The sequence below is a fragment of the Patagioenas fasciata genome, chromosome Z (genome assembly GCF_037038585.1).
Source record: "Patagioenas fasciata isolate bPatFas1 chromosome Z, bPatFas1.hap1, whole genome shotgun sequence".
NCBI classification, from domain to species: Eukaryota; Metazoa; Chordata; class Aves; order Columbiformes; family Columbidae; genus Patagioenas; species Patagioenas fasciata.
Genome location: NC_092560.1, coordinates 32,289,364 through 32,311,763, shown reverse-complemented (window position 1 = coordinate 32,311,763; position 22,400 = coordinate 32,289,364). Strand labels below are relative to the sequence as shown.

General features: G+C 38.4%; 1 protein-coding gene across 7 annotated transcripts in view; it reads right to left on the bottom strand.

Moving 5' to 3' along the window:
* ERCC6L2 (ERCC excision repair 6 like 2) overlaps nucleotides 1-21,909 on the bottom strand; it is a 56,855-nt gene extending 34,946 nt beyond the window's left edge. For 2 of the 7 annotated variants that reach the window (XR_011736342.1, XM_065861388.2), the window contains exons 1-10: nucleotides 21,431-21,908; nucleotides 17,551-17,975; nucleotides 14,481-14,600; nucleotides 12,752-12,945; nucleotides 10,480-10,641; nucleotides 10,031-10,238; nucleotides 8,460-8,600; nucleotides 6,744-6,857; nucleotides 5,138-5,257; nucleotides 618-689 (exon numbers count right to left, since the gene is read on the bottom strand). Coding sequence is in view for 5 of the 7 variants with exons in the window: in XM_065861388.2 (XP_065717460.1) it covers nucleotides 618-689; nucleotides 5,138-5,257; nucleotides 6,744-6,857; nucleotides 8,460-8,600; nucleotides 10,031-10,238; nucleotides 10,480-10,641; nucleotides 12,752-12,945; nucleotides 14,481-14,600; nucleotides 17,551-17,975; nucleotides 21,431-21,449 (1,575 nt within the window). In the remaining 2 variants the exon portion in view is untranslated. Of the gene's footprint in view, nucleotides 1-617; nucleotides 690-4,371; nucleotides 4,462-5,137; nucleotides 5,258-6,743; nucleotides 6,858-8,459; nucleotides 8,601-10,030; nucleotides 10,239-10,479; nucleotides 10,642-12,751; nucleotides 12,946-14,480; nucleotides 14,601-17,550; nucleotides 17,976-21,430 lie in introns of those variants that run through there. The other 5 variants (XM_071801739.1, XM_065861395.2, XM_071801737.1 and 2 more) reach the window with 4 other exon arrangements.
* Between the last annotated feature and the right edge of the window lie 491 nt (nucleotides 21,910-22,400).

Genomic DNA, 22,400 nt, shown 5'->3' with positions numbered 1-22,400 from the left:
TGTCATTCACGCTATTGTATTTTAATACTGTTAAGTGGCACCATTACAAATATTTAAGAAAAGAAAACCATGTTATAGACAGCACAATTTCAAGAAACATTACTCCCTAACAAGAAAACCAAGGAGCAAGTCCCTTTAAAGCGAAAAACACGCACACCTCTTACTCCAATTAAACACTGTTTTAAGTTCAAACCACCTGGTGTAGTAAGTCTCAGGGTTGAAGTTTCATCACTGCTGATGGTCAAAGCCAGTAGAGCAGAGGAAATTTAACTACTTTCAGTGCTAACACAAAGGTTATATGATACTTCAGTCATCCTTTGCTGTGACATCACTCTAACCTGGGACATACAGGCTGAACTCAGTACGAGTTATCTACATCTGAAGTAACACAACAATTTTTAAAAGGAAAGTAGCAGAGTGTTATATTTGTTTTGCCCTCACCATTTTTATTACGAGATAACATAAGGTTTCAAAACACTTCTGGAGTATGCCACACTGTCATCATCATTTCCCATAGTACGGAGAGAAAGGAAATATGGTTAACAGCTGCTACCTCACTGGTTCATGCTTCAGAACTTACTGCTGCAGTTAATTGATAAAAATCACATGGAGCTCACCTTCGTGGAAAAGGAGAAAAGAAGAACTTTATCTCTGTTTTTTCGGAAGTGATTTAAAAGCTGCTGAAGGACCTGTAAACAAATCCCAGAACAAATGAAGATATGTCATCAACAGGTCATCTCACATACACTTACTTGTGTTTTCAACCTTTAAACAGGCTACACTGTAATTAGTTGTTTGCAAAGCCAAACAGAGGAAAAATAAAAACCACTAGAAACATAATAAATGTGCCAAAGATAATGGAGATACTGGACCTATGCATTTTTCAGTGATCTACATGCAAATCCTGCTGTAAAAAGGCAATCATACCACTAACATGTAAATTCAGAAGCTATTTCTGCCTGCACAGACACTGCAATTATTTCTTGCACTAGCTCAGCTTGTGAATTTTTGCATTTAACAAATGCACACAGTTACCCTGAAAACACAAAGGTCTGTTTAAATTTTCTGTAGCACATGTGAGTTCAGAACTTATTGGTTCTTGTCTTCTTAAAATAATCAGTGAGATGTATGCCCCTCCCCGCTCCCACTCTCATCCGTTGCTCTGTTTACAGTAGGATCCAGCTTCCCAGACTCTGTACAGGCCTTGAAATGCCAATAATCTGCCCACACACAATGTTCTTCTGGTGGGGAAGCAAATAATCCAGAGCCTTGTGTATAATAGTGATACTGTTATTTTCAAAAGAAGCATGTCCACATCTGGCAATGGCAGCTCCAGAGTACTGTGCAGAAGCAATACACAAAGTGGAAAGAGGAATTTTCTGTACCGCGTCTGTAGCTTTCTCCCACTGGGCAATAACTACTTAAAAAAATCCTATTTATTCAGTGATAAATACATAAATGGTTAATCAACACTGATTTCACAAAAAGGGCTAACAAACTTTTGACATCCAGATAATGATGAAAGTTTATATTAATTTTACAGTTCTGGATAATATGTAGAATATAAAACAGTAATCATACATCACTTAAATCCTTTTGGATATGTTACCCAGCCAGTTACAAGTGAAAACAAGGTACAAACAAGGTAATTTTTGCCTGGTTCCATCGTACAAGGACATATAAACCAGGGTTTGTTTTACTGGGAAAAAAACCTCACATCAGGTAATTTAACAAGAGCTAAATGATTTGCATTTGCATTTTATTTAGCCACATTAAGAAAAGAAATCAAAGAAAAACAGTGACATGCTTTTAGAGTAGAAGAATTTTGGTTACTGTATTACTGATTTTGTCATTAAAGTATAGGTCAAATAATGAATTTCCTACAGGACAACACACAAACAAATCCACTCAGTTTGTTTAAATAAAATGCACCAACGTCACAGACACTGGGATTTTAGGTATTTTGGAGTAATGAACAGCTCTGACAATCTGGGAAAAGTAGCGAATGGTTTTGCACCAAAGAGAAATAAATTCTATGCTTGCACGCCAGAGTATTATCCTAAAAGGTGTCAGTCTGAGAAAAGATCATACTCAAGTAAAAGTAATATGTTCTTTGTAAGAGCCTGCATGGATTTAAATGCATATTTCCCCATTACTACACATTGTGAGTCGTCTGACTGTGATGAAATTGTCCCTCTCACATATGAGAATACCTTGCTTATATACCGATGGCTGTTAGCCTACAGTGTTTTAAGCCTTCAAAACCACACCAGCCTGGGTTTACGGTTATGTTTAACAGTGGAAGCTACTGTTATTTCCAAGGTGCTCCAACAGACTTCCATTTCCCTACTGAAATAATGATAGTATGCCAGGCAAAAAAAATTAATCAATCCAACATAGTTATTTCTAAGATATTTATAATTAATAACAGTATTCCAAAATTCCACAAATGGATGTCTGTGGAAATATTATACATGAAGTTTAAAAAATAAGTTATTTCAAGTGTCCAGATACTCAACAGCCCTTTTCATTTAGAAAGCATATAGAGTGTCTCCAAGCCAAAATTTTAGCAAAACAGTAGAAATAATCAGACAAGGTAGTAATGAAAACTAACACAGGCTTTTAAAACTACCCTCATTCATCTTACTTCTTCTCCAAGCAGTCCTGGATACTTGTGCATGGACAATTTGCAATCCCTGTGTTTCAAAAGCAATGGAATCTCTTGCCCTTACACTTTGCAGGTCCCCACTGTCTTACTTCATGACAGAAAAATGGTGGTTTCCAATTAAGGCAGTACACTCCTTTCATCTCAATTCTCACATATTCAACTACTTCAAGTTAAAAATCTAGGCATGAAGTTCACCTTGCAACAGGAAGTGTAAGCCAAGTATTCTGAAAACAGAATTTCTACAGAAATTTATATTGCACATCTCATCTCTCATTTACCAAACATACCAAAGAAATATTTTTCAACATAAAGTATCACTTCAAAACCACAAAATTGGATTTTAAAATTCAGTTTCCCATGATATACACTGCACTGGTTTTAAAAAATTGAAATTCTCCACACCAAGGCTCTCCTCAATAATATGTGCTTATTCAGGGTTTGGGGTTTGTTTTTGAGAGGGATTGTGGGTTTGTCTGGGTTTTTTGTTTGGTTTGGTTCTCTTTGTTTTGCTTTTGTTTTGTTTGTTGATGAGTTGTTGTTTTCTTTGGGTTTTTTTTCTTCTGCAGTTACCAAAAATCTATATTAAAAATACCTCAAAATACAGGAATATCAATCAATACAGACTGATAAAAAGCTAAAAGCTCAAAAATTAAATAAAAAGCACAATATACCAGCAAAGTCTCTAGTGAGATAGAATTAAGACAAGCATTAGATGATTCACTAACAAAAAAAAAATGCAGGACTAACCATCATGCTAGTAGCTCACTGTTTTTAATCACATATTTCTCATCTCATTCTACTTATGTTTGGAAAATTTATCCAGAAATGTAAACTGGTCAGCCACTTATGCATTGGTAGCTCAGAGATTCATTTTTCTTACCACGTGAGTCTCCTCAATGTCCCAAGTAAACACTCAACCTGTCTGACATCTCATTAGTATCAAGCCATCAGCACAAGCTCAGTATACTTAAGATCACAGTCTCTGCTCTTTTGCCACCTTGGTTATGCTCTTACTCTGGCGGCGCAGCAGCAGAACCTTCTTGCCACCCCAGGTCACTGAACACAGCCAAGGTTACAACCAACCCACACAGCCACAGCCAGCTGCACACCTGAGAAGACACTGTGATCTACAGTGTCCCAGAAACAATTCAGACTTCCAGCCACAGTTTGGAACAGGTTCCTCCAAACAGGCAGCTTTGTAAGCTGCAGGCTGTAAAGCCACATGATGTTCGAACCTCTGCCTTAACTCAGCCTTTTTTGCTTGCCTGTGTTGTTCACTACTCTGTCAAAACACCCAGAACGAAAATATTGTAAGGCCATGCTGGAGCAAAGTATAAATAGCCCCAAAATACAGATTTCAAGAGAAAGGAAAATTAGTTTCAACCAATAAAAGAAGAGATTCATAAGCACCACTGAAGATCATGTACGTAGTTTTCACATGTAGGTATTAAGTATTAGCTGGTAGTTAATTAACAATAAAATTGACTTTCATGAGATAATTAAGAGTACATAACAAAACAAATATGCAGGCCTCTCACACGTATGCAATAATAGAAAATAAGTTGCTTGCATAAAAACTAATCAATAAAATGACAACACCCATTCCTGTTAGAAAAAAGTGGTCCTACCACTGCCCCCCCATCAGTCCCAACCAGCAACTGTCAATATCCAAGTTCATAGGGAACAAAAGTAGAGCTTCTCACCCTCCAGTTACTCTCAGCTCAGGAACTCCTAAACCTAGTATGGTTCTCTTTTTAATTAGCTACATTAGACACCTTTGTCAGTTATTCATCCTGCTCCGCTCTGAAATGAGAGAAATTCACAGTTCCTCAGGTAAGGAGTTTAAACAGGTTTACATTAAACATCTTTATTTTGTTAATCTTTAGTGTGGCTCCGGTTAGATCCATTTGGTGTCACATTCATCCTAAGACTTCTTTTTTCCAGGCTGGAGAGTCCCAGCCTGCTTGGCTGCTTTTGTCCCACAGGACTGATCACCTTTGTTGCCCTTCTCTGAACCTTGCAAGGTCTAACATAAGCTTTTTGAGAGGAGGGACTGGAACTACCCACAATACTGAAGGTGTGCACAAACCATTAACTCCGTAACAATTTTGGTTTGCTCTCTTTTGACTTTCTCAAATGTTCCTGACTGTCACTGAGTCCATGGTTTCATGGAATTATGTGGCATAGTATTGTGACCCTAACCCCTTTGACTGTAAGGGTCATTTCTATGCCCTGCACTAAATATGTGAAGCTAACATCTTAGGACACCTCAGCATCACAGACCACTCTTATCCGGTCTCTGCCCAGAGGCACTCTAAGCCATGACAGGAGATACCTGCTGTGGCACCCACCACCGTAAACAGAATGATTAAAAAACTACACCTATTAGATGTACATTTTCTTACATCCATTTACTACAGCAACAGATCTATTACTAATACTTATTTTTCTTCTAAAGAACAGGTTTACCTTCATTTTTCCACTGTACTTTGGATCTGAAATTGTTTCAAAGGCTGCATCTTTGCTTAACTGCACAAAATCTGGAAAACTGGAAAATACCTGGGTGCACACCCGTTTGATATGTGCTTCCTGGAATAAAAACAAAGTTTGAATAGCCATTACAAATTAGAGCTACATTGGGATACCAGTAAGCCATACAAGCAGTTAAACAGGTTGAAACAAGTGATGTGTTGAAGTAACTCAAGCAGAAAGAGTTATGTGTTTTTATTCAGTTCACTAGAGAAGCACTGGATAAAACATCTCCTGTGTGTTTTGATTTGTTTCATTGAAAAAAGAAAGAGGATCTCAAGCTGGGATTTGAGATGCTAGAGTAAGACATGTCAAAAATTTATTCTGAGCAGAGACTGATATAGGACTAGCCCGAATTGTCAAACTCAAGCACACTGTTGGCTCAAAGTCTGCATTATCCAACAGTTACATACTGGCACTTCTCTTGACCATCTGGGATGATAAGACAATATGGGAATTACAAATTGTCCCACTGATACAAAACACAATACAAGAAATGCATTTAAACTCTTAAAAGCAACAGGAAGCTAGACTTAGAATTTGGGTAGCTCTGAACTTGAATGGGACCACACACTTCATGTCTGCTTTTCCAGAGGAGCAGAAAAGATCTTATCTCTCACCCAAGAATAACACATGTGATGGACTTTAGTACTACAGGTAAGAAATACTACAAAATACCAGGGTTTTTTTTACAGTAGATTTTTGAGAGGTTACTAATGCTGTATGTGGTAAAAGACAGTAAGTCTCAAAATACTTACATGTTGTTATTTCAGTTGCTATTTTAACACTCAAAAGTTACTACAACAAAAACTACATACACAATATACAAAAAACCCCCAATGAAAACATTTGGGTATACACTGCATAGAAGGGCCCAGACACTACCAGTAACATTTCCTAAGAAGCAAAACTGCTTTAATGGAACCAACTGGCCAAAATTAGCTAGGATTTTCTCATTTCCATTCTTTTGTGGTGTTTGAGAGGAAGTGGTAACATCCCTACAACCCTTTGCTCTTTCTTGAATCCGAAAGATCAAATAGAAGCATTTTTTAAAACTTTGCAATTTGTGGGTCTTGTAGCTTACTTGCCACAGTAACAAGACAAAATTATACTAATCTCTTGTTAAACATTTTCTACTAAAACATATTTGTCATGATTTAAAAAAGCTCATCCCTGAATACAAGGTACAAGAAGGAAAAAATCCCACGGTCTAATTGCCTATTATTTATTTACAAAAAGATATTTCTCCTACTAGGTACTTGTGATAAATCACTATTGGAAATCACTAAAAATTACTCCCCCTGCCAAGATCTTCAGCATTTCTATTGCATTTATTTTCAGATATGCATCAACTAAATGAATATACTGGTGCATAATATTCGTATCTGTAAGGGCTGTACACTGAATTATTGAATGGAAAATGAATTTTGCAAAACATCTTCATTTCAGTTAGTTAAAATTAAAAAGGAGGCCAGCAGCACCTTTTATTCAAGAGTTTTCAACCTATTTTCTTTAAGTCCATTATTTAGATACTTGTGAAACTAACCTGCTGCTTGCTAGTGTTGTCTGTCTGCAGGAGTGCAGCGTGATTTGCAACCTTCCGTAGAATTGTCAGGTAACTGAAGCGCAATGACTTAATTGTTTCACCATGAGCATTTACCTACCATTGAAAGAAAAAAAAAATGTTTATGCAAACAAATGCTCCCTAAACAGAGAAATAATCTAAAATAAATTATCTTCTTAAAAAGTTTAATGCATTAGCAATTCTAAGTAGTACCATAATTGATCCCAAAGAGATGCATACTGGGTTTTTAAGAAAAATACAGCAAGTTATATTTTTCCTCAGCTTTGTAATCCTATTAATAAGAAACATTTTGTCAAAAAGAAAAAGAACCCCACGAGTTATATTCATAGTTTGCTAAACATTTCTGATAGCATGATAGCTACAGAAATGACTAAGATAACTAAGAATTCCTTGGTAGACAAAAAGACAGTAACTTTATAACTGCTTTAAATGTAAATCAAACCAGAGCTGTTCAAATGACTTCATACCCTACAACTCCTAACTTTGCTTTTCTCTACAGCAAAAATGTATAAAGTTTTATAAACATTTCAAGTAACATAATTCAATCAACTTCAAACATTATACAATGCAGCAGCAGCAACAGCAGCAGCTATATTTCTCATATGGTTGGCTGATTTGACCAACATTAATTTTCCTTTCCCTTATCAAGTGACTAATTTTCATGGTTAACTTTGGAATAGAACAGTCCATAAGAACACTTAAGTATTTGCAGGCTTGCCTACAGCAAGTTCAACAGCATCTTAAATTTTCTACAAAATGTCATGAGAACCAGAAGCAAGCAAAGAATTAATGCTAGTATCCATGGAATATTAAACAAGGTGATACAGAGATAGTTTTTAAAGAAAGATGCAGAAGAATTAATAAGCTACATCATTTGGAAGGAAAAAAAATAAAAATTAAAAAAAACCCACCAAAAACCAAAACAAAAAATAAAATCAAACAAAAACCCCCAAACCAACACCACCACACTACACAGGAGTCAAAACAGGCCAGAAGTAAAATAGGGAGAAGAAAGTATGACACAGACACTTCTAAATCTTTAAAAGTCATGTTTAATCTGAGCCTACTGAGTAACACAAAACAAATACAAAGCTAGACTAACCAAGTGTTAAAGAAATTCAGAGAAGATAGAAAAAATTTGCAAATCTGTTAATTTTCAACAACATTCTGCTTAGGCTCTATGGCTACTGTCACAGTTCTTCCTTCAGTGAAGCAAAGCAATGAGCATGTTTAGTGGCAAAGAAAGACACAATACAACTGCAGTTTTAGCACAAGAAAAACCCAGATAACCTGCTGGGTCCAGGATGTCTCCTGTTTGCAGCTTCTACATGGACTGCCTGAGGCACACAGGAGAAGCACACCTGCCACATACTGAACATCCCAATGCAACCCTCACCAACATCTACTATATCACAGGTGCAGTAATCAATACAACACATCTAGAACTTGCTGCATAAATAACAACCACCTGCCCAGTGCATGCAAAGCAGCTTTGCTGTAGTCCCAAAGTGTCAAATTCCCTAGCACTTGTGATGCAGCCACAGAAGTCTCCAGTTGGGATTTCCCAAACAGGTGGCTTACAACCACACAGCCATTTCAATCAGCTCTTCATCTGCAGAGTTTCTCAAGAAAACCAGAAGGACTATGTTCTAAAATTCAAACAGTGCAAGTTCTTACTTTGTAACAACAGTTCTTCCTCCTACGGCCACTGTTGCAGCTACAGGGCTCTCCTGCTCGTAATACTAAACTTACATCCTCTGTTTCTAGCACAGCCTGGTATACGGCTTTCTGGAATTCAGTCAGGGAACAGTACACCATCTGCCAAAGAGAGAGTCCCAAAAACACAGTTATGTGCAGCACACAGTGAAAAGCAAAAGAACACTGCAGCAAAAAACATAAAACATAGAACACTGAAAAAAAAAGTAGAAAACATGAATATATTTTCTTAAAAGATTACAGGAAATTATTCTACCACCAAATGAAAAAATGTGGATCTTGACACCAAAGTAGCATGAAACTGTAGCCAAAATATATGTATAGTTATTTTATCCCCTCCAAAAATTCTACAAAGAGTATCGATGGCAAGCCACAAGAACCTGCTGTTAGGTTTCTATAAACCTTTCAGTATGACTTTTGTGGAGGTGTAGGAGGAAGAAGGAAAAGTGAGAGAAATAAATGCATAAGTGTAATTATGGGTTCCCCTCTGCTTTGCCAGTTGCTTAATTTGCCCTTTCCTCTTTTTAGGCACCAGCTTTTGCAGGGCACTGCCACAGGCAGGACAAAAAATATGCAATGAAAAGGCAGGGATCTACACAGTGCTATGGCCAAAACTCTTATCCCTCTTCTTAGAGACCATGGGTGGCATCTCCATGACATCTTTAGTCTTAAGCAGCAGGAGACAGAAATCCCAAGATCATTCCTTAACCTAGGCCACCCACACAGCAGCAGCACCATGCTGAGCTATAATAATACAGCAGTAACTTGAACATATACTCACATCAACAAGAGAATAAAAAGAAAAAAACCTGCTAGATTTAGAAGAGCAATTGACTGACGTTTGTTTTAATCTTTCCTTCAGAAGACAGTTTAGATAACATTATTATACACTAAAGATGAAGAATAAATATCAAATTTTGAAAACAAAACCAGCTGCAAAATAATGTATTTGCCTACTTAGAAGGAAAGCACAAATATAGGTAATAAGTTCTCAGAACTCTTAGCTATAGCCAAAGTATTATCATTTCATATAATGTTGACAATAGCATTAGATGAACAGGCTTACAGACCTATCAACAATCAGCTTTAGGTTTGAAGGGTTTTCTTTTATTCAGTGATTGAAAATGAGGGAGTTAAAAATGAAAAGCACACTGTTCCACACACAAAGTATCAAGCTGCAAATTCAGAAGTCCTACATAGAATTTCAAGAGATTTACATACATTGCATTGGGTTTGCACACATATGTACAAACGTGCACGTAAAACAGATGTGTAAATCACTAGTCAGAAGTCTAGCTGAGCATTTTCATGCTTGATTAACTCCATTTCAACAGGCAATCATAGTAATTATGTGAACAAAGCACACTACTGCATGTGCATTTTTTTCCAAGGCTCTGGATTCTTCTTAAGTTCATAAGCCCAAAAGGAAACCATACAGTAATACAGGCATGATGAAAGAGAAAGCACACACACACAAAAAAGAAAAAAACATATTCACTAGCATTGTATTTGAAATGTGCAGGCACTCTTACTCTGTCTTCCTTTTTTGGCAACTGATCACTGATAAGCGCTTTGGTACGTCTCAGAAACCAGCCAGACATTTTTCTTGCCAGCTTCACCATGGCCTTACGACCTGTCGCCAGCTCTCTTTTAGTTGCAGTGTGCCTCTGGCCATGCTCCACTGGATCAGAAAATTTCTTCTTGAAATTTATTCTGCTACCCAAAAGTCCTGGTACAGCCCTGTTAAAAAACAAAAGGGGTAGAATGTATGTGAAGGAATAACAGCACTTTCTTTACTCCAAGTCAGACTACTCTTTTCCACTGATTAAAAGCATACCATAAATTGTTTCTGGCTAACAGAAAGACATCTTCAAGTAACAATTACTAGAGAAATGAATGGGTCCATATCAACCAACTCTATCCTAGCCCCATTATATGGTTAACATATAGATGTGTTTAACCATTAAAAAAAACTATTTACCAGTCCATAACACACCAAAGTTCCTTCATATTGTTTTGAAGAATGGTTCCAGTAAGACCTATGCGAACACTGCACTTTAATGACTTCATGGTTTGAGTTATTTGAGCCTTCGGATTCTTGATTCTATGTGCTTCATCCACAATCACAGCAGACCATTCTACACTGCAAATCAACAAAAAATATTGTATCAACTGAAACTACTTATCATCCCACATGAACGTAAGAAGTGAAGTCAGACAAGTAGCTGTGTTTAATATTTTTGATTTTCCTGTTTTACATTGTATTATGCTACTCTGTTCCTTTATATTCTGTTTATGCCATAGTTGAATACAATGGCTAAACTACATAGCCAAACAAATGAACTACTGTTAACTATATCAGATGCTTTCTGTGAAGAAAGTAGCTTTCAATCTTGGGAGCAATCAAAACAGCACATCCCAATGGTGCTAATTCCACTCATAAGATTTAGAAAAATAAAAAAAATCTCCAAAGGTAAACTATTGAAACATGCTTAACACAGGTATCCTTCATTTTTGCAAAAGAACCTATCCAGTCTAACTAGAAGAAGCATTTCAATCTATATGGCTTCCTACATGAAAGCATCACTCAACTTCTTTAATATCTATATGATACCAATTTGGCACAATTTGTGACTAGGAAGAATATCTAGAAGCAGGGAGCAAAACATACTTTGTAGCCAACACAAACAAACATAAAACCTGGAGGTAGAATGACCTCTATACTGTGATATTAATTTAAGTTATCAAGTCCTTAGGAAGAGATGTATCAGCTTTATGAGATCATTTTATATATCTGAAAATTTCAGAACAAAATCATATCGATTTGGACGACATTTCAAACAGCAAAAAGCTGAAACAGACATGTTTGGAAGGAAAGCTCTCTCCCGAACAGGCTGCATCTAGGTCACTAATCTGAAGGCTGATTTTGTGGCACTTTCGATGTCTGCTAAATACATGTATTCATACTTGAGCTCCTTACATTCCTAAAATCTGCTAAGAATTGGAGTTTCTCAAAGGAGTCTAAGAGATGAGCATGAGCTACTTCAACTAAATCTCTCATGCTGATTTATATGTGTAACTGAGCCTGTGTATTCTTATTACTGACAATGAATTATTTAAGACTAGTTTTTGAGGGAAATTCATCATTTTAGCTAAGCAAGACATATAGCCTCTTCCAGTGTCAAGATCACAGGTCCAGCCAGTCACATGGTCTGAAGAGAGAGTCTGATAAATCTGTATGTTGAAGCAATGTACTTGCAAGCAGCGAGTCACACATCAGATCAGCTCTGCACATGGACTTATTTCCTGATCACTGTCTATTCAACAACCAACACTGAAGGGTTCCTCAGAAAGGCAATCGTATGAGTTAGGGTACTACTAAGGCAACTGCTTCAGCCTTCTCCTATCTGCACTTCTTTTTCAGACCTAAGCAGAGAGAGAGGTGGAGATCTGATTGTTTTAGTGATGGCTGTTCAGACCACTAGGACTGTCTCTGGGGCCTGAACCTTTCCCAATACCTAAACCAACAAGACCTGCAGATCTGCTGACAACACCAGCTGCTAAGGGCAGGCTGCTACTACTAGCTCTTTACACAACTGGTACCCTGCTTCAAGGATGACATAAAGGGACCATCAGGATCAGATGAAAGGCTAAGTACTCCTGAACACAGCCAAAGGAAAGGTAAAACTTGTAGTTTGAAAATGCTGACAGCTATGGAGCAAATAAAGCAGGATTTCTCATACAATCTGCTGTCAGAAAGACCTTCATTCTAAGTCCATCATGTATTTAAAACTATACACACACACATCTTGTATCACAAAGGTTTTAGGACTCATGAATTTCATGAACTTGGTGAAAAGTTCAAATAACAAGGAAAATATCTTTTGAACACTTGCTAAAGAATCCAGATTTTTTTTTTCCTTCGCACTGTACTGAAAGATAGAAACACCTTCTGCATATCTTTCAGCTACCACCAGTTTTCAGGCAGGCAATTCCTGCATATTTTTGAGAACACTTCATGATGTGCTAAGTCTAGTTTTATGAAAACTACTCAAACACTTACTTCTCCCAAGCATCCCACTACAGAGATAGTATACAGTAACCTTCCTGAAGATAGTTAAATGGGATTCTCCTCTTCCGCACAGTGAGTCATTGGATTTAATAGACAGAAAGAATAAGTAGTTGCAAAGAACAATTTAAATTAGACAGCTAAACTTCTGTGTGTAGAAGAATACATTAAAATCATTCATTACCTGTTAAATTCATCCAAGTATAGGCGCAGTATCTCATATGTTGTAAGGGCAACTTCACATTTCCCTTGTTTGATGCGACTCAAGTCATCATCTTTTTTACTGCCATGTAAGACACAAACCTTAAAGTACCCCCATGTGTCTAACTCATCCTTCCAGTTGTAAAGCACTGAAAGAGGGGCCACTATGAGGAAAGTCTGAAAACAAACAGATGTATAGTATTACTGGAAAAACTACAACACAGCAGTTTATCAATAAGGAAAGTCAAAATCTTGATATTTATTTTACTGCTTTGAACACTTAACTGTTTCATTCTGTTACTTCAAAGTATAGTATAGAAAATATCTGAAGAATCAATATAAATTCAAAAGTAATCAGTTTACTCAGAGGATGTAAATAACACAGAAGAAAACTACTGTAATACTAAAAAAAAAAGATACCAAAGTAGTGCTACTTACTCAAATTATACTCTAACAACTGCAATAGGACATGAGATACTATCACTTTGTTTTGTTATAGCATCGATATCTGTATACCATAAAATGTTTTACAGATGGAGAAAACAAAAAGATGAAGAGGGTAAGCAGTTTCCTCCAATTCACAAGTCTAGTTATTATATAACTTCAAAACAGGAAGACCTGGATAGTGTTTAAAAATTTAAGATCGCTCATACAACTCATTCAGCATCATAGAATGATAAAATCAGTGAGGTGGGACGGGACCTCAGGAAGTTTGTAGCCCAATTTTCTGGGCAAAGCAGGGGCAACACTGAATTTATATCAGGTCATTTTGGGCTTTCCCAACTCAGGTCTTCCTGAGGTCCCCCAAGGATCCAGGGTGGTTCACAACCTCTCTCTGTGACCTGGTTAAAATGCTTAATTGTCCTCAAAGTGAAATAATTCTTCTCATATCCCCAGTCAGAAGCATTCATTTTTTTTGTTGTTTGTTTTTTTGTTTGTTTTCACATGAAGTACTATCCCTTCACCTCTTCCTCTCTGCCTGTATTTCCTGAGGAACCTGTATCAATTATTCACAGAGCTACAGTCATACAGACCATTCTGCTACTCAAATATTCCAATTAGTCCAATAAAATGAAAACAGCAATGGAAAACAGAAATTGTACGAGACCTGTGACGGGTAAAATTAAAATGATCTTCAGATTTCTCTCATTCACATAGAACTTCTACATGTATCTTTATTTGTTATGCTGTATTTGATTACCTAGATTATGTCAGACTGTATTTGATTACCTAGATTATGTCAGACTAACATCTGACATTATGACAGTCATTCAAGCATATATGCAACATCACAAGATTATTAGAAATAAATTTTCCAATACATTTGTTTACCCTAATTCTTTAAATATCCTGCTAAGATAGACACGCATACTTTTTGTACTTTAGAAACACAATCACATAAAACTACAGTTTTTCTACTCACTGACATGGGCCTTCCAAAGTACTCTAGCCACAAACCTCATCCAGATATTTCCCGATATTTTGTGTTAGCGCAAATCAACAGTACTAACAGATTAGACTATGACAGCCAGATAATGCACTATGACACTCTGGAAAACTAAAGGCTCCCCTAACACTACCAGTATGGCCATGAACTCCTAATCTACCGAAGTAACAGAATTTTTAAAAGTAATATAAACTTTCTAAAGCAAACAAAAGATCAAGTATTGCCTTTTACAAAAAAAGTAAGCTTGTATTACTAAAACCTGTACCTTCTTGGGGTTACATTTCGATTCTTTTTTCATTGTCCTCAGTAAAAATTCTGGCATATTGTTTTCAATATCCTCACGTGTTCCCTTTTTGTGCAATACTGCAGCCAAAAACGAAATGACCTTGAAAAAGAAAGTAATTCTCAGTGATCATGTACAAAAATGCAAACATAAATTGAGTTCCACTGAAAACAAACATTTAGGATGAAATCCTGGATGGGATTTAGTAAGGTGCTTTGTGGGGGGCCTGGGTTTTTTGTTTTGGGGTGTTTGTTTTAAATAGATCTGGTTTTAAAATGGGAACCCCTCCACTTGGAGAATCCTGAATTCATGACAAGAACAATTAATTGCTGTATTTTACTCTTTCATCCTCTAAGTGGAAAAGTCCCAAAAATAAGGAGGAGACTATGAATGAGCCAGGAAAAACTAGAGATGAGTTATGCCTTGCAGTTGTTCTCCACTCTCAAGACACCTGAATCTCACACAAGAAAACAGAAAGAAGAGACACTTACTAACTATACTCCCAACATTACTTCTGCAAAAGAAAGAAGTTCAAACTAGAGGTTAGACTCTTACTAACATGTCATCTCCCAAATGTTCCATTCCTTCCATTTCTTGTCATTAACTTCAAAACCTGTTCGTTCTGTTGTGTTTGGGCTATAGTCTCTCATCAATCTCAAATCAGTAAAGGAGATTTCCCTTTGATTACGGCACAGATGTCTGACCAGAACACGTAAATCCACAAAATCCACTTAGCGCCATGTATACCATTCATGCCAAGTGGTAGCAAGGACCAGATGCACCACCAGAGAGGTGCCATTCTTTTAAAAACTCGACAGGCTTCCTTTACTTGGAGGAGGCAGCTCCAGCCACTTCCTTTTTGGAGCTGCTACACAGCTGCTCAGAGCAGGGCAGAGGTAATGCTGTAAAATGTTGGTTTCCAAAAAAAGAGGAAATTTCCAGAGTTTTTGCCCTGTTATGATGGAGGAAAAAGAGAGACAGCCAGGAGTGTAGAAGTGCAGGAAAAATACCCAAGAAAAGTAAAGGTAGATGAGCAGAAGAGAGAGGAAACCAACCACATTTGGGGCTGCAGGGTGGAAAAGAGATATGTAGAAGAAAACCAAACATTTTTATATCTAATATTTCATATAAACTGAGGCTAAGGGGAACTGCGAGTTTGCACATGTTGTTTGACTAACTTTTTAAAAACCATTTCAAGAATAAGAATAGAATTCAACTGAACATAAAATCTCCATGTGTCTTTCAGATGCATAATTTTTGGAAGAATTATGCATCACAAATTTGTAACAACAGCAAAGTCTGTAAAAGGGCAACTCTGTTGATGAACTTTTGGCTCTTCCACATAAAGAAGGAAGCAACCTAAAGGCCTACATAGGAACCTAACTTACTGCAATCACAAAGACAAATGATATTATTCTACTTGCCTCCACCTCAACTTCCACTTGAAATGAAAGAGACATACAGTCAATCCAATTTAAGCAAAGATAAGTTCAGAAGTACAAAGAATATGAAAATGCAAAAGTTTTCTAGCGAAGTCTTTATCTCATCACTCTATAATTCAGAAACAATAAGGTTCAGCGAATTGACAAGCACAACACAAGTTTTCTACAAGATTAATCAGTTACTTCAAAGTTTAACTAACATTTATGCTTTCATTCATACTAATTCAAGTGAAATCCTCTTTTACTTCATATTCACTGAACTGCCTTTCCCATGCTTAACACAAATAAGATAACTACTGTGTTTTATTAAAAAAAATACACAATATATTCTTTAAAACCTCCACCTTTCTTCTGCAAACTTGACACTGTGATGAAAAGAAATAACCATCAGATGTGAATTCCACACAGGAAAACACTGTCACTGTGTGACAAATATGACCACATCACTACAGAATCCACTGAGATTCCAGACATACAAGATATGTAAGGACGACAATGCAACTCTTTACTCTATATTTTACTACTACCTTACATAGATGCTTCTGACCATATGAAAACAGATTATTTGCAGTTCTGACTAGATATAAACTTTTGTATCTCCTGAATTCTTAAACAGCCATACACAAGAAACATGGCCAAGCTTAAGTAAAACACAAGGTAAATGAATACAGTTTAATAAAAGTCTGTTAACAGATCAGCAGCAGCTACACATCCATGATGCGCCTCTAAATACTCTGTCCAGAGTTTTGCCAGTTTAGTATACTCACTCCTCAAGTTTGCTACAAAATAATACTTCTTTGCACTGAAGAGGATACATTGACATTCTTCTAAATGGAAGGGCAACAGACACTACAGCTAGTATTTGTCAGCGAAGGGAGGGAGAAAAGAGAGGAGCACAAAGACAAGCCACCATAGGATTCCAGCTGCTAACTTATAACTGGAAAGATGAAAGAGAAATTTCAAACATAAAACCACCCTAATTTTAGTAAAATAAATAATCATTTTGGCCACACTGATTCAAAGCATAATGGAAAAATCGAGCTATACTTTGTCCTTTCATCAACCCAAGTTGTGTTTCCAAAAGAGTGATAAAAATAACACGGAACATCTAAGCACTTTTTCCAGAGATAGTAATAAAAGTGCCTGCTCCTTCTTATTCCCAGTACAGTCAAACTATTTGTTTTCAGGAAAAATGGGAAAAGACATTTAAAGAGCTACAGTCAGATAAGGACTCTAAGTACTTGTAGCATGCTCCAGTGCAAATTTCACAATGCGCAGGTAACAATTCTCAAAGTACATTCAACATAAAATGAATACTAACATTTTAACCACTGTTAACCACTCATGCTTACACTAAAAGGGGCCACATCCCAGTTTTGTGACCTGTCAGGAGTGAATCTTAAATAAGCAATGGCTCCTGGCTCAAGTCCTGTCCCAGAAAGTCATGTCCTGCCTCCTCCAATTCCACAACAGCAACAGGAGGTTAAGCTCCACTGAAATGGCTTTTCTTAAACAGGGTATTTTTTAAAAAGATATACAACTCACAGAAAACACATTGCAAAAAAAAAAAAAATTATCAATTCTCTCACTGTAAAAATAAAAAAAAATACCTGTATTGTCTTTCCAAGGCCCATATCATCTCCAAGAATACATCCCCTTTTATTAGCATAGTGTCTGTACAGAAATTGGGCTCCTTCTCTTTGATAATCACGCAGATATCTGTTAATTGTATAAGGGATGAAATCATCATTGTCAGATAATTTAAAAGCAACTGCAGAACATGGAAGATTTTGGTCAGGAAAATAAGGTTTTTCCAGATCATCATCATCAAATATCAAGCTTTTGCAGGGTCTTCTACTGGCTTTGACTCTACGAAGTTTAGTTATTAGTATCTGCCTTTCTTCAGACTCCAAGAATGATACAACAGCAAATAATTCTCCATTCTTGTCCTTTTCAATAGAGGATATTGTTCCTTCATGAAATTTCCCATCTTCAAGACAAGGGGCAAGGCATTTCTCCCCAATACGCCAATTATCTATAAAAAGAAACAAACAAACACACAGTAATAAACTGGCCCAATGTGCAAAGTATTTCATTTTGTCACACTACTAAAACATTGAATGTAAATTTATTTGACAAACTGCATACATTGTAAGATAAAACATTTTATTGAAGGTCGCACTAGAATCAGGATACTGATTACTGTTTAGAACCAAATCCTGAGCCAGGCATAAAATTACAGTTCACTGAAACACTGCAATTTTATATCTGGGTATCTGAAAATATATATATTTAAATATCTGGAAGTCTATGTGAAAAAATCTGATGTAAAGGCCAAATTCCAATATATTAACTTGTTACACAGTGGCTTAATGCAGTCCAACACTGATATACTGATGTCTGCATGTTTAGTGTCCAATGAACAGACCACATGACCCAGTCAAAAAGGCCCTCTATATTAGACACACTTCTGACCTACCTGAACCTCATGTTGCAGTGTTAGTAAATTGTTTCAGAATTATAATCACATAGCAAAGTGTCAAAATGTCACCTTTCTCCTAATTAAGTCTGGAACAGGTAAAAAACCGCTTACGTTTAAAAACAACAGAAGTGTACTTCAAGAACACACAGTAGCACATAGTTTGCCTATACTGTTCATCCAAGTGGCTAATTACTCAGTAAACTGCTAACACAGATGTCAAGTCTGGAACTGTTACAATCTGTTCCTCTGTGTGGCCTCACTACTGCCTTAGTACAGGCCTTGATACAGCATGTCAAATACAGCACATCAAACAATCACAGAGATGACTGAACTGCTTCATTTTCAGCTATCTCATTTTTAAATATCACGCACAAAGATTATTTTTAAATGGTGTGTATCCTGCTAACAGAGAAAGATGAAGAACAGTAATGTATCAGAGTCCCAAGAATCCACACCATACTGACAATAAAAACCCAATAAAATACCTCTATCAGAAAAAGCAAGGCCTTCACTCTTCACAGTAAAGACATAAATAATAGTTACACACAGTTTTCCAAATCTGAACTGAGGAAGTGTTGTCCTTCTGAGTTTATGGAAACAATTTCCAATCTTCCCCTGCTCAGCTGTCCCACAACACAGAAAGGGATACATGATTCATTTCAGTACTTTTGTTGTTTACCTATTTGTTGGAATATGTCCTGATACATCTGAGAAAGTCATAATCAGAAGCAATGAGAGGCACCTAAGGTTTTTATTTGAAGGAGCAAATTGGAGAGAATCTTGGATCAAAGTAATCATACTTCCTACCTATGATCAGTAGTAGTACACTTTTCTGGGCATGGTAACCCAGTTACTTTTCAGAGGTAAGGAAAATAAAAGACCAAGTCCTGAAGGCAAGAAACTTCACTTTCCCTCATTTTTATGCTTCAGTGCAAAAATCTCATGGAGAACACAGGTTGTTCTCACCAGTTCTTGAGCTCCTGGAAGTGTACACTCACAGGATTATTCTTCACAATATATCAGTTAGATTGGTGATAACTATACCTCATATTTAATAATTAATTAAACTATATAAACTAAAACAAAAACATCCATGTATCCCACTATTGGGCAACAAGCAGTGACCTTAAGTTGACATCCAAGTAACAACAAAAATCGCACAAGCATAGAGAACACCTCTCTTCTAAAATTCTTTGGCCTGAAAATATTCTTTTAGGTACAGAGATTTCCTGGGCCAGGTGTGGGTTGTCTGCTCAGCAAACCCCAGTGGACTTTTCTCTTTCAAGTAGCTCCATTCCCCTTTCAACACACACAGATTTCTTGCATTCAGTGTTTTCTGACTACAAATTTAGCAGTTCTGCTCTCTAGTACCTGTCAAGTTTTTGCCTTCTATCAACTTGGATCCACAACCTGAATCAATGGCTCATGAGTTCCTAGACTAACAAAATCATAAACCATGATCCCTGTGGTAGACTCGCCATTTTGGAGATCGTCTTCACAATGCCCATCATCCTCACTTCAGAAGTTAAGTCCCACACCCTGTGACCTGTACGTAAGTCACTTCATACCTTCAGCCATTCCCACTGATCTTCTCAGAGACTTGAAGCTCAAATCTGTCTTCTTGAGGTGTGAAGTACAGACAGCATATTCAACAAATCACACATAACTAGTCTCTTAAAGTATTTGTACTGTCTCTTGCACATGCTCAAATCAATTTTAAAAGTACACGTGGACTTCTCCCAGTGGCATCTAAGTCTCCGGGCAATTTCTCAAAATCAAGAAGCAAGACTGAAAAAATGAAACCTGCTGTATACAGCACACTGTTAAATATGCAAAACAAAGCTTAAAATAAAGCATTTCTACAATTACTTTCTTTTACCGTAATATCTGAAGTGACATGTGACACTAGAGACTCTCAAGTTAAAATTACAATTTGACAGTGCCTTTGTTTTTAACCAAGCATTTACTTGAGTTTAATGAGTTGCACATGACTTGTCAGAATGAAAGTCCCAGGTGCAAAGTGGAAAAAATTGCAATGAGCAATAGTTCCAGTATTAACAAACTCCCAACCTAGTGAGAAACAAGGAATGAAGTGCGTACAGGGGAGAAAAAAGCAATGGCATTAAGGACACCATTGCTACAAAACCCCAGAAAATAATGCTATACTAACAGCTTTTGCTTTGGTTTCTTTAACTAGCCTGATGCACTAACAACTTGGGCTTTGAACCAGAACTATAATTTATGTAGAATACTAACTTTAGAAGTGAGGAAAATTATCCAGTATGGTGTCCTAGCACGGGTACAGCACACTTGTCATCAATGAAGAAAGCTGATATTTATGATGCCACTTCTACCACAGCTGAAAAAAATGTGCCATCATATGTATAAACTCTATGACTGTCACACAGTAGCTCCTTTGAACACCTACTTCTCTATGATCAATAAAGCAAATCAACCATTAATGCTAACTACTGAGGTTCGATCACTTAACGTAGAGTGCAAAGGATTTTTTACACTCCAACAAACGACTGTAAAAGCAAAACTCAAGGATACTATAGAGTATTGCGCTTCTTAAGTTGTAAAGCTTAGCAACAAAGTTGGTAAATAAGAGGCAAAAAAAACCCCTCGAAATGTTCTCTTCCAAAAGATGCCAAAGCAGGATATTTCGAATTCACTTAACCACACGTTTCCACTTGTTGCAAGAAACAAACACAAAATGCAGGCTCCTGAATAAACAGAAGCCATTTAGGGACTTTTCCCACTTAATATTTCTAGAACATGTGCACCACCATACTTACATTCAGACACCTCAGCCCTGTCAGGGAAGGCCTCTCAGGGCCATGGCACAGCGCTGTGCCAGCCACCCCACGGCCCTTGTGTGGGCACCTATCGTGGGTTACCAAGCACCGTGTAACTCCCGCATCTGTTCTCATTCTCCACCTGAGAAACGTTAAAGAGTGGTAATGAGTGTGAAGACCGCTCTGGAGAGATACACGGAGGATGCTTACCTGGGTCACCATCACACATTTTAACCTTTGGCCGTACAAAGCCCAGCAGGGCCCGCGGGCAGCGGCCACCAGGGGCAGGTGAGGCCCAGACGCCACCGGGCGGCCGCTCTGGGGTCCCGCGGCCACGGGAGGGCGGCACGGGCCGGCCTGGCGCCCACGGCTGGACACCGCACGCCCCCCGGGCAGGTCACAAGTGGCCGGGAGCTGAAGAAACCCGGGGGGGCGTTGAGCAGACACCCGGCGGGCACCTCACAGCGCCGCGGGGAAAGAACCCGTCACCGGCGGTTCCGCCCCCCCACCGGCAGCCTCACGGCAGCCAGGCCAGCCCCTCCGCCAGGGCGGCCTCCCGGCCCCCCAGCCCCTGGCGAGGTGCAGGGCAGGAGCCGTGCCCGGGGACGGGGCGTACTGCCCCCTCGCCCCCCGCCGCACCGGGCGCGGCCGGCTCCGCCACGGCCGGGTTACCGGGGATGGGGCGGTATCGCGAGAAGAGCGCCGCGGCGGGACGCGCTTCTTAAAGGAGCCGGCGGTGAGACGCGAGGGGCGGGAGGTATCGCGAGGCTGGCCGGCGGTGCTGCGGGAAGTGTGGTAGGACAAGGGTTCGAGACCCGGTGACGGGGAAGGCGAAGGCGTCCTCGTACGGCGACGGCGCTGTGGCGAAGCCTTCTGAGGGGACCGGGGGCTGCGGCTGCGGTCGGGGAGCCCAGAGCGGCCGTGGGTGCTGGCGAGGCGAGTCCCCGGGATAGCTCAGCACAGAGCTGGGAGCAAGTCGGGTCCGCGCAGCAGGGCCGTGCTGCCCACACCAAATTAAGTTTGGTTTTGCACCAGAGCGCACCGCGGGGAGTGTGATACCTGTGGTGGTGGTGCACTGGTCTGTGAAGAAGGTGGTCTTGTCCCGCTGAGCAGGGTGTAGCTTCTCAAGCTGGAATGGTTTGGCGTCTTGACCCATGTAATCTATACCGTAGCTGAGTCT